The 13,979-nt window shown below is 34.0% G+C and overlaps 1 protein-coding gene across 1 annotated transcript in view; it reads left to right on the forward strand.

The window, feature by feature from the left end:
- Positions 1-13,979, forward strand: part of LOC119072932 (inactive hydroxysteroid dehydrogenase-like protein 1) — a 37,839-nt gene that overhangs the window by 14,553 nt on the left and 9,307 nt on the right. The window contains exons 2-4 of the mRNA XM_037178252.1: positions 10,629-10,751; positions 11,667-11,777; positions 12,932-12,979. Of these exons, the coding sequence (XP_037034147.1) occupies positions 10,629-10,751; positions 11,667-11,777; positions 12,932-12,979 (282 nt within the window). The remainder of the gene's footprint in view (positions 1-10,628; positions 10,752-11,666; positions 11,778-12,931; positions 12,980-13,979) is intronic.

Consider the following 13,979-nt stretch of genomic DNA (forward strand, 5'->3'; position numbering starts at 1 on the left):
ACAAAGCAGCGACTATATCCATTCGGCTATAGAGTCACACAATTATACCGAACGTATTGTTGAAGCGTATATACTAAGCATTGACTACTCGATTTCATTCAACGCGTCTCTTTACATCACATAGCAATTTGTATCATAATGCAGCCTTCTTGATCGTTCAAATGAATTTCTGTATACACAAGAATTTTGGAACAAAATGTAGGACATGTTTTGCATTGGAAAGGTGATTATGGCCCGAAATTGCGAAAAACGTTGTATCTACCACGGTAGGTATGCCGGTATTTTTTCACACACGACGTCTTGTCGACCTCGGCTTCGCCTCGGGTCGACAATCGACATCTAGTGCGAAAAAATACCTTCATACCTACCTTGGTAGATAAATAACTATATCTCCTGTAATGTCATAATATTCACAATTTGAGTGTCACTTTTAGAGTCAAAATGAGCTAGATTTAAACACGTCATTCACAGAACTTACGTTTATTAACTAAAAATTTCGATACATGGTCATTTGCGCACGGCTAGCTTCGATAATTTCACATTTATTCACGGAAAACTTCGATAATTTCTCATTAATTCACTGAAAATTGACAAATTCTTGACAGTATATTAGATGTGTGTTTTATTTGTGGGGAATATGAATGAGTGACGGCGTCATGGCGTGTTTATGTTTCAGTTTGATTTTTGAAATTTGTTTTTTATGGTGATTTTGACATTACAGGAGATAAAACCTTGTTCCTAACAAGGTAGTAAATGGGGGTTTTGCGCACACGATGTGTTGCCGAACTCGCTTCGCTCGTATCTCACATCTAGTGTGCAAAACAATCCCATTTACTACCTTATTATGAAAATAGCTATTATGCTGACGAGTGACTTTCAAGCTACTTGTGCAGCGAAAACAAATAATATATAATGTCATAAATACGTTGCCTTGCGTGGGAATAGACACTTCATTTATACATTTTTGTGTCTACTAATGTTACAAGGGGTAAAAGGTAAAATTATTCGAAAGTCTATTAATGGATGGCCCCATAATCGACATCAATAAATGTTAACCAACTCTACCTCCACTCAGTCTAGGTAGAATTCTCCATAATATCTATTTAACTCTTTAAACTTGATTATCCGTGATTGACAGGCATTTAAAAGTTCTTATTGGTTTTTTTTACTTGATATTGTGTCCGCCTCGTTATTCGCGAATTTAAAAAAAAAATTACAAAAAATTACAGACGGTTATAATATGACAAGTCACTGAAAAAAAAAAATCGAAACCCAAAATACTTTCGGGTTTTGTTAATGGCATTCGATGTTTTTTTTTAACATCGCAAATTTTTTAATTGTTTTCTTAAAAGACAACAATGTTTTTTGCTACGCCTGAAACGTAGACCATGCTCTGGAAAATTTTTGACTGATCAGTGAGCAATTATAAAATTATGAATTCTTAATTATATACGTCAGTACAAAATGTAATGAGTCTAAAATCTTCATAACAAATGACGCATCAGTCAAATGAATGTTACTTAAGGTAGATGGATCTTATTGGTATTATCAACAACATATTACCAAGCTGCTAACTATTTCTTAATTAAAAGTGAGATTTATCGCATCTAATCGCCCGTATTCATTTGTCCCCGTCCGTTCAAAATCTTTCTAATTAATTTTTATTAAGATGTCCGTCAGCCGAATCTTTCCAATTATTTTTTTTATTTAGCAACGAAAATGATATCACATCAGACTTACACACAAAATCTTTGAATGTTTGAACCATCATGACTGTGAATATCAAGATCAGTTTCTGTAATTGACAACCTCACACCGGGACTCGAACAACGAAAGTAAATATATTTATATAGCGAAAAATGCAAGTTAAATGTTTTGAAATAAATTAGACTCAAACTATTGATTTGAAATGATAAATGTATACAAGATTTCGAATGTTTATTTAAACAATTATTTCACCAATGTAACGTTATTGTTAATTCAAGATTGTTTTTTATGTGCTAAACGATCTGATAATATTTTTTGTTGTACTAATCAATTTTTCTTTTTAATTATATCGCCTGATATATCGCCCTTTTTAGCATCAACATAGCGCCCTATATCGGATTAGCGATAAGAGTCTTTAAAAAAAGATAATGATGAAACGATAGCAAACGTTTCTTCAAAGTCTTATCTTCATCTTGATCTTCATCCTTATATCCTTATCTCTACAACTTAACTCTACACCGTTTCCAAAGCTTGTTGCTTAAAACCACACTACCACACGGCTCGTATCACAAAATTGATCCCTCATGTAATGAACTACCTCCGCAGCATCCAATGTAATCTACTATTTTTGTTGACATTGGTTTTGTTGCAGCGACATCTTTCAGTGAAACGGTCAATCGTACTCTATCGGTAGAGTGACATAGAACGTAGGAGAGAGAATTTATGCTGTAATCCCTCTACTGTATGCAAACTACACTTGAGAACACGAAGTATCCAGAGCCACTTAATAACAGTCTCTATTTTCACGATTAATAAGGAACTTAGTGGATTAGAAAGGAAAACAATAGAATTCATGGAATTTTTGTTAAGAGTGACATCGCCAAATCTTCAGGTGATTGGGGAACAAGCGGTCTCCGATTTAAATGAGTGATAGATCGTTGGATTCGTCTTTCAATTCTAGGAAACACGTATCTTTCACTTTTTCTAAAAAAAAATTGTTTTCTGTGAAAAGCGTTCAAAAGTGAAGACATGTCAGAGGGTACCGAAAACAGTTTTTTGACAATAACTCAAGAAAAAATTATTTTAAATTGTTGACGAATGTCGGCCTTGGAAAGACCAACAGGTAGAGTATACGCACCACTTGGTGCGAGTAGATCCGCGAGAGTTATGCCTAAAAATGTAGTGAATGTTCGGAGAGTCCGCCTTCTCTGCAGCTTCTATGTTCCACGAAACTGAACATGGGGTGTTGTAGCTGGCCTCACCCACTATCGTTCCACATATAAATACTTTTGTGCTGCAAGCCCACAAAAGTGTTGGAAAAAAAGTTGGTGCTAAAATGCAGATTTTTTCCTTCTTTCCGGGAGCTCTACATCTGGAACAGCATCTTGAATGGTACTGTGGCAGTCATTTTTTATCGTCAACTATTCTTTTACGTTATCAATACAAAAACGCGTCGCTATGCCACGAATATATCAGATCCAGTGTTAGTAATATCCAGAGAAAATTTATCAAATTTTTCTCGCAGGATTTTAGTTAAATAAAGTGTTAGCGTATAGCAAATGACCTCAGGACTCCGGAACAGTAATTAGTTTTTCAATCGGACCAATATTTGCTACGTGATAGGAGTTTGGAAACCGTTCGCTCCCACTTGATCATATCGTTTTTCCAAACTCCTATCACGTAGAAGATTTGGCGATATCACTTTTAAGAATAAATTTGCGACGACTGAAAAGTATCTCGAAAATACAAACGACAAACTGAATTACAAACTACAATTTACATTTACAATCAAAGTTGCATAACAACGAAAAACGTAAAAATCAAACGGGAAAGTGTAATAATCTTCGTCACTAGTGTAGGAAGCATCTATACAAAAAAGCATCAACAATTGTATTTCCAAATTGTATTTCCGACAGACCTTAGTCACTACCGTTTATGGTCAATACCAAAATGTATTTATATCGGGTTCTTCTGTTCTGCAACGAAAAGATAAAATATTCAAATTCGACAAATCATCAAAGCAATAAACTTAGCTTTTATAGTTGTGGGTGGGGCGAAGCACGTGTATGATTTCATTTCTTACGATGGTCGTTAATAATCAACTCTTTTTTTACTACCGTATCAATGAGATTGAGAGTGTAGGCATTAATGTCCAAAATCAAAAGCAATGTGCACTTTCGAAAATGGCTATCGCATGGCCAAAAAACATCAACCAAATCGGATCAGGGCTTATTTTTGGGGAATCGACTTACTGAAATTTATTCTTATCGATTTGTGTATCCGTCTAGTATGATGACGTTTTGACAAAATGCAATCATTGAATCCGTTGGGATCAAAAGAAGGTATATTCCATCTGTCAAAGTGACGTTTTAAACGTCAAACATAAGAAGTCAGTAATTTTTCTTAAATTGTTATCACTAACTGGATTTTTGTGAAAATGAGGAAAAATTAACGAAATTACCGACCGTTTTACATAGTTTCTAATGTTTGACGTTTAGAACGTCACTTTGACAGATGGAATAGACTTTCTTTTGATACCAACGGATTCATCATAACTCTCAAAACTGTTTCTTCCGTTACACATTTTTAACGTTCGATATAAGCAAAATCTAGTACCTCATTTGTTAAGATTTTAAACGATAGGGAAACTGCTACAGAAAGTCATGGTACAGTGCATCAATTCTCAAAAGTTCGTAATTTCATGAAATCGCAACTTGACAGTTCTTATGGAATTTAATACACCCAACTGTCAAGTTACGAATATTTGAATTGATAAAAATACGAGAGTTGTCGCCCAGATCCCAGAAACGTCACTTTGCAAATACACGTACAGTCAAAGTTATTGGCTCAGCTTTACCCTCAGCTCCATATAAAGTCTCAAAGTACAACGTTTTTCGACGTAATTTCCCTCTCGTTTTGTAGTCAGCAAGTTTGGAGAATGCTTATGTTGCATGCATGGAAAAAAATTAAACATTTTTTTGCTCAGAATCTAAATCCTCAAGAGCTCAAATAAAATTTTTATGCCAATTTTAAGGTCGTTGCTTATGTTTGATGTCAATGTCTCGAAAAGACGATTAGCTGTTTCTGTTTCGAAAAGGGATATTTCTTCGAATCGAACTCGGTTCTACGCAACCTTATTTGTACCGTCGATTACATTTGAATGTTCAAATGGCTGATAGAGAGAAATATTTGTCAAACGAGAAAGATGTGAAATTGATAAAGAAATACGTAAAGTTCTTCTCGGTTAACTGAATTGGGACAACCTAAAATTGATTTGGATTTTATTTCAACATTTACGATCAGAAAATTAATATTTATTAAGCCTCATAAAGTCAACCAAAGCGATTAAAAATTTTCAAATTCATAAACGGAAGCCAAACATTGCGTAACATTAATTATATCGAAACAAAACGACGATTCAATTCTTAACTTTATTATCGACTACACATCGATTGATTCTCAGTTTTTTTTTCGATGTTTAATTCGTCATTCCACATAAGCTAATAATCAAGAAATTTAGAAAAACCTGAGCCCCTTGACACATCTTGAATACATTTATTTTAGATTAAAGTCATAAACGTTGATTTTACAACTTAATTTTTATAATACCTACATCATGGTTATATTTGATAATGATATCGCATCTTTTTACAAGTCTGAAGGACCATTCATCTAATTCATTCATTCTAAACATTTTGAGTTTGTATTTTTGTCGCAGAAATTTCTTCGTAAATTTTTCTGTAGGTACAACCTAACATCGATTTAAGCTTTAAGATACACTCATTGAATGATATATCGGACGAAAAAGTCTTAAACGAAAAATTTAAAATGCAATCAAGTACAATCGTATGGTCATTGTGAAGGCCGGCGGTTGTATTCGTTAAAGAAAGAAAAAAAAAAAACGTCAACAAATCATAAAACATCGTAATTATTCAAATTAAGTTGAAAATTAGGTACTCAAAGAGATTTCTTTACTTTACCGATCAGGTAGACCCCGTAAAAGTAAATAATTTCGAAGTTATTCACTGTTCGAAGCAAACATCACTATCTAGGAATGTTGAAAAATGATGATCGATTTTAGAGCTTTAAGATTAGTCAACGCATTTAACTAAATAGAGAACTGAAACTGGACAGTGTATCAAACAAATGTTTGCACTGTAAAAAAATGTGGTCAAATTTTTCATACAAAATGGTACTCTATTTGGCAGCTGTCATCATTTGAAGCACTTTTGCTTAAGAGCGCTCATCACTTGGCAAATATTTAGCCTACCTTTGTGCGCAAAAATATTCGTTTTTTGATGAGTTCTCTGAACCAAAATATTTAAAAAAAAAAGTAAAACCATTAAAGCATGCAAAAATATGTTACTTTTAAAGGAAAATTTGGCTTGTGAGTTATAACCTTACCCACTTGGAGAAACCTTTTCAAAATGTGTATTTTACACATTTTGCAAATGTTCCTCCAAGTTGGATAAGTCGTCAACCGATTTCTCCTTTAAAAGTAACACAATTTCGCATGCTTTAATGGTTTTACTTTTTCAAAAAAAGATTTTGGTTTAGAGAAATCATCAAAAAACGAATATGTTTGCGCACAAATATAGGCTAAAAATTTGCTGAGGGGTGAGCGCTCTTAAAGTGCGTTGGATTAGTAACTGACGATTTACTATATAATTCAACATGTGGAACTTTTAGAATGTTGAAATTTGTTATCGACAGGAACGACAGAAATAAGCAATGACGGTGGTGGGACATTTCGACACCGTCAATATCGTCAGGAACGATATTATCGTTTTTTTGGACGATACTATCATCTAAAAAACGATACTATCGTCTAAAAAACGATAATATCGTTTTTAGACGATAGTATCGTCCAAAAAAACGATATTATCGTCCAAAAAGTTTTCATCCAGGACGATAATATCGTCTAAATTGGAAAATTCTAAAATATTGTCTGGACGATATTATCGTTCAGAAAACGATATTATCGTTTTCTGGACGATATTACCGTTCTAGAAAATCTAATGGATATTTTCGTTTTCTGTACGATAATATCGTTTTCTTAAATGATAATATCGTCCAGCACGATACTATCGTTTAAAAAAACGATAATATCGCCCAGGACGATATTATCGTTTAGTTTTGGGTGGTAATATTGTCCAGGACTTAATTTTACTCAGAGGTGCAGCAAGAACCGAATTCTCTTCCAAAATATCAAAAAACAATTGTCAGAGGAAATCACCTACACATCAGTGTTTAAAAAAGGCGTTTAGTTCGTCCCTAAATAATTCATCTTTTTACGAAATGAATACCAACTTAGATTGTACATAAAAAGCGTTTTAACACGCCGAGCGATCCGGCCCATTGCCCCGATTGATTCGATAGTATCATCAAAAAAACGATAGTATCGTCCAAAAAAACGATAGTATCGTCCAAAAAAACGATATTATCGTTTAAAAACGATATTATCGTTTTTTTAAACGATAATATCGTCAAGAAAACGATAATATCGTCCTGAAAATATTTTAAAATTTATAATTTTAGACGATATTATCGTCCTGGATGAAATTTTTTTAGACGATATTATCGTTTTTTAGACGATACTATCGTCTAAAAAACGATAATATCGTTCCTGACGATATTGACCGTGTAGTTTTGTCGCCTCACCAGCAATGACCACCAGTTAACATGATCTTATGTAGAGAAATGGATGTTAAAACCAATGAAGTAAAAGATTTTTTGGTTAGCATTAGACATTCAACAAATGAAGTAACAGATTTGAACGTGATGACTGGCGTTGTTATATGAATTCGTTCGAACTCAAACTCTACTTTCCATTGATTGTGTGTTTGTTTTTAGTTATAAGAACAGAAGCAACGCAAAGTCTATCGAACACATTCAATTTTTCCAACGAACTTGAATGTTCATCAATGCGATCGTACTTTAAAAATCGACCCTCACTACGCTATGAATGATGAACAAGATATACTTATACATAAAGACGTAAAACTAAATGCTAGCAATAAATTACACGAGCCGTTCGGTGCTTCGTCTATTTTCTTCGATTCATGTTTCAATTTGGAATTTATGAATGTAACGAAATGTTTTCACTACAATGTGCGTTTCGTCCTTGAACCAAAACCAATTCATCGAATCGCATTTAAATTGGTGTAAAATACAGTTCATAAAATCAATCGATTTTTCGTAATGCACTTTCTTTTCGAACTATATCGACACTTCAATACTTTAAATATATGATTAATGCAGACTCTGTATTACAGAGCATGAGAATCGGAATGGTCCGGCTTACTGATACAGCAAAATTTGTTGAATTTTTATTGTCGATTCATTTATTTTAATCTCAGATGAAAGTAAAAGTGGAGCACCGCGTACTCATTTTGATCGTTTCGTATGCTTCCAACTGAGAGATCGGCGACACTGGTAATAAAATATAATCAATGGTGAACGGTGACGTATGTGAGATATGTGAACGTTAACCATTTATATACCGAAAGAGGTTATTACATCCAACGCATAATTTCAAGAATAACAATATTATGCTTTGATGCATGTGCGAAGGTATTATATACCCGTTCGTACCTGTGTCATTCAAACAGCGATATATACACCAATGAGTATTATAATATGATTTATTACCAATTCTATTAGATTTTTCATTTCTGTATTGGCGGGTCTCAAGTATTTTCTCTTGACCTTTATACTCAAACGCTTTTAACTCTTTTTTTTCCGACAATGTCATGTTTTATAACTAAATATTTCAAAAAAAAACTGAACACAACGACATCAACAGATAATTTTTCGTTTAAACGTGTGTCCATTGTCTCGGATGTAATATGCATACAGTTTGAGTAGAACAATTGTTGAATTTGATGAAGATGAATGCAGCTTCAAAAATTGAATGGAATTCGATTAGTTTTTACTTTTCTTTTGTTCATAAAAGATAAATGAAAAGCTTGGTACATGTATTACAACCGCGATTACAACATTAATTGAAAGATCTACCGATACGGCAAATTGAAATTTCTTTTGAACGCCGTCAGACCTTATCTCGGTTCAAATCTATGAAAACTATATTTAGATAATTTACCTCGAAAAAGGTCTAGAATTCCATTAAAATCCATGATTCAACTCCGTTCATTTTTCTACTATCTTCTTGAGGTTGCTAGGAATCTCGCGCCGCGTCATTCACAATAATTCTCATTTTGACACATTTTGTTTAAGGAAGATGTCACTTTGTGAATCATTGTGAATGACGCGGCGCGAGATTCCTTAACACCCTTCTTGAAAAGCAGATAGATCGTGGAATCGCCTTTGGCTCGGATATACAAACTCTACTGACAACATTCATCACTTTGACCAGTTATACAACTTTGACCGTATTTTATGGCCTGTTGCTATTCGCAGACGATTTGTTTTCTTCTTCATTTGTTTCGGTTGTAATTGTGAACAAATGTTAAAATGATATTTACACTCGCCAATCCATGAAAACACTGAATATCACGCGTCAAAAGTTATCGGAAACCACACTTTTTTAGTTCTCTCTCAGCCGACCTTGCAAACAGATCTAGGGATCCAGGCGATGTTTTTCTTAATGGTGGAGTTTGTTTATGTTATTCGTCAAAGAGAGAAATTTGATACGAGGGCGGAGCTTACTCTCCGTATCAACGAGTAGTGTGATGCACATCGAACGATCAACTCGTTCGGCTTTATATCGCGTATTTTCGTTTTTTTTTTATTCTCATTCTTCTTCTTTACATTCAAGTTGAACCTTGAACGGTGTGTATTATATTTGGTTTTGTTGTTTGTGTATTTCATGGTGTGAATTCGAAACATACATACTTAAGTGCCCATTCCACTTAAAAAAAGTACTCCGTGAGAGAGCCGTTAGAGCGCCGTGAGAGAGCAAGCTGTCAAATAAACAAAGAAAAATTGAAAAAATTCAATTTTGTCTCTCACACGGAGTACTTTTTTTGGTAAGAGGAAACTAAGCATTCCACTCAACAAAAAGTACTCCGTGAGAGAGCCGTGAGAGAGCGAGCTGTCAAATAAATAAAGGAAAAATAAAAAAAATAAATTTTGTCTCTCACACGGAGTACTTTTTTGGTAAGAGGAAACTAAGGATTGTGCAAAAATTATTCTCTCGGTATACATATTCACACGTGTACTGGAATTTCGTGGTTTTAATCCAAGTGATGCAAATAACTAAAGTTTGAGATTTTTAACTCTAGGCGTAACAAGGGTGAAAGCTTGAAAGAAGCTCTTTGTAAACCATCTGCATTGCTATAAAATGTATTTGCTTTTACAAAAGCTCCTTACGTTCCATGTTGTAAAAGAGAGCGTAGGCTACTTACGTTACATGTTGTAAAAGGTAGCTCCTCATGCTACATGTTCATGTTGTAAAAAGAAGAATAGGCTTCTTATCTTCAATGTTGTACAAGGAAGCATAAGCTCCTTATGTTCCATGTTGTTAGAGGAAGCATAGGCTTATTATATTCCATGTTGTAAAAGGATCAAATCTTCTAATAATCAAAGACTTGAGGTAAAAGCTCACCTCTCCTCACGATTTTCAATAAATGATCATATACTGATAGAGTACTTAAATACGAATCAGCTCAATATTCATTTGGTTTTTCCGCTTGTATAATTAACAATCGTTCTTATATCAAATGAGATACACACAGTCAGTTGCCTAATATTACATTTTTTCCTACATTTATGTCGAAATAAGCTCAATGAGCACATTAGAAAAATTTGCTCGTTTCAATTATGTTGAACCTTACTATTTAATTGTGATACACATTTCTCAATCATTTAGCAAGTAATCACGAAAATGGAGCTCTTTTAATAACATAATAAACTACAACAGCAAACAAACCATTAACATTAATTATTGTTATTCATTACAGTTATTACCGGCTCGACGGACGGCATTGGAAAGGAATATGCACGCGAGTTTGCCAGCAAAGGAATTAACATTGTTTTGATATCACGATCTCAATCGAAGCTGGTGCAAGTAGCTAATGAAATTGGTAATTTAAAGTTTTTAATTTAAAAAATAACTTTCCGATTTAAGAGGCTTGGGTTGCTGTAAATACAGTGCTTTTAGGAGCGGAGAAACAGGATATTCATCCTAGTTGTGTTGCACCAACAGTATTTTCTTCACAAATCACTTTCTAATAAACTTTGAAAGGACAAAGAAAATTCCATCTATCCATTTTCTCCCGGGATTTTAAGTTATAAGTTACAAGTTTCGTGTGAACTTTGTTAAACCGAGACGAAGCCGAGGTCAATAAACTCACAAAAACGTTGCTTTTTACTATTTTCCCGATTTTTGTAATGGATTTTACATGGTGGGGCCATTCTCGACCAGCAAGCATACAAAATGTAAAATTTAGCCGAATATCGTGTGCGAAGAATTTCATTTCGTTACGTGTGTCGATTGGGATATTCTTTGTAATTTGGCTACGAGAAAATGATCGTTCCAGTGTATATATGTTCAATAGTGCTCAGTTCGAATGAATATTTTATTTTACGCACATGATCTGTTGATAAACTTGCCCTTGGCCTCTATTGGCAATTTCGACATCTTGCTGGGAAAATCTATATAATCAACCAAAAGTTACACAGCTCGTTATAGTAATGTCGAAAAGTACTACATTATGATACGCGCATAGCACACGAAAAGTACTCAAAGTAGCCAAATCATAAACAAGTGACTTTCGTGTACAACAAAATGCTGCAACCGTTTTAAGGTGATATCAATGCACTTCAAGCATGAGCGTTACGCTAAATAGGGTACTGAAACTTGATAGTGTGTCATATAGCTCTAATACACTCTAAAAAACCATTTCATACAAAATAGTACTCTATTTGGCAGCTGTCGACTATGATCACTTTTGCTTGCAGTGCGTTGGTGATATTGATTGTCCATGTTTACATTTCAGAAAAAGACTATCCAGTGAAAACCAAATGGATTACAGCCGATTTTAGTGAGGGAGAAAAGACTTACAAGCACATTGAACGAGAATTGGCAGGAATTCCAGTCGGCATTCTTGGTATGTTTTTATATTAAGATGTTTGTTTAATCTATTACTTCCTTTAGTTCATGAGTTTTACCGTCCACTTGCACTTTTTTGGCATATATTACAGATTATTAGCCGTTTTTAAGATCTACTGTCCCGACTTTCGCTTCTGATAAAAAAATCTCTCACAAAACTTTACGCAAAGCACCTAGCATAGTAGTAGATTGTTGACTATGTCAGATGGAGTTGTTTTGACTCTAATTCTACGACATTAAAACAGTGTAAAAATAGGAAATTCCTTGGTATACACTGTCTTGCATTTCTATTTCTAATTATACTTGTTGTTTTGCCTTACGTAATTGTGAAACACACCTTGCGTATCAATATCAATTGCGAAAGAAAGCGGATATATTATTAGTGTCTACTTATTTATGTCGATTGTAATATTTCCAAAGCGCTAATCTCCTCTCACTAAACTTTAAATGTCTTGTTGAAACCTAAAACATCATTATGCGGTTAATTAAAATCTCATGCCAAACAGTTTTGCAACATTGAAATTGTAAATTGCATCATTACAAAATGCACCGACCGGTCTACCGACGTTTTAATAATTCTCTTGCATTCCGAAAGTGCAATTTTTTCGCATAAATTTTTAAACAGCAAAACAAACAAACTGTTGAAATGCAATAACGCGTAGTTTCTTTCTGCTTTTCTTAAATATTTTTATTCATTGATATTCACGTTAAACGATTTTTTTTTTTTAAAGTGTCCTATGTGTCTGCGTCCGACTAAGAATAGAATTCATCTTTGTTTTGCCTTTTTTATAATTGTTTTCTGCAATCTATGCCAACATTGTAAATAAATTGTAGTATTTTAAAATGCGAGTTCAATCGACTCATTTATATCCTTTCAACAAAATAAATATTTTGACAACTTCATATCTCGTACAACGCAACACGCGAAAAAATTTATTTGGCGAAATTGTTATTGTGATTACGTTGGATTAAGTGGGGTGTCCGATGTAAATGAACTCGCATTTTCGTTTTTTTTTTTTAAATTAATTCTACTTATCTTTCGATCATTTCTCGCTTATGTGATGCACCTCCAGTCACATAAGCGATTCGTCCTTTATCACTTCATCAGAGTGTGATCTTCCATTTAATTGAAATATTTTATTTTCATCACAGTTAACAATGTTGGACGCATGTATGACTTTCCGGACGAATTAGGAAAAAGTAAGCTATAAAACTTCAACTATTGATTCTGCCGTGATAGAAAGAACTTACACGGTCAATTCAAATGCTTTCGAGTGAAATATCGTAGGGTGAAACTTGTGACGTACAGTACAGGCTGTAGAAGAAACAAAATTGTAATTTTCTTTCCATCAGTCTGTAAAACAAGTTAATTCTTGCAATGAAAGTGTAAAAGAGGTATGGTCTATTGTCCGCCCGGAGGACATAACAATTTGATTTTCGTACTTAAACGCACTCATTTTCATATTATTTTGACATAAAATGTGAGTGCGTTTAAGACGAATTCGCCGATCGACCATACCTGTTCTAGACTTTCATTGAATTCTTGTGGTATGATTGTACAATGTACAGGCTGATTCATACAACCTTCAGGCATCTACTGAGTACTACCACTCCTTGAGAAGCTCATGGTTTCAAGATCTTAACATTCAAAAATCATCATTCCTGAATCATCTTTTTTAACAGGTAATAGCCTAGGCTAGCCCATCAATCTGTAGATTCGGAAATGGACTACTGAACATTCTTCCTATCCCAGTAATTTTTACCTTTCCGAAAAATACTTGGTTTCGGATATACTGCACCGGTTCCAATTTATTTTTTTTTACATTTTCTCTCGGTGTGACTGAACCACAATCATTGTTACATAGAAGCTAAGAACTGCCACTATAATAGTCAAACAATCGATTTAGTATAAAATTTAATGGTCACTGTTAAGTACTTTCTGAGACTGTTTAAAGTTCTCCTAAAACCCTACAAAGTCGATATGAAAAAGCTTATAAACTCCTAGATTAGGAGGCGTATCACCCCGTGACAGTCATGTTTCTTCTACGACTATTGAATTCCTAATGGTACACAAATTGGGTTGCGATGAACAAATTAAGATTCATTTCACGATATTTCACTCGAAAAGATTAGAAGATTTAAGTTTCCGTGTAAGAGTTGCTTAACCAAGACAATGTAATGAGCTTTACAGAGCTTTTGA

This window comes from Bradysia coprophila (assembly GCF_014529535.1).
Source record: "Bradysia coprophila strain Holo2 chromosome IV unlocalized genomic scaffold, BU_Bcop_v1 contig_84, whole genome shotgun sequence".
NCBI classification, from domain to species: domain Eukaryota; kingdom Metazoa; phylum Arthropoda; class Insecta; order Diptera; family Sciaridae; genus Bradysia; species Bradysia coprophila.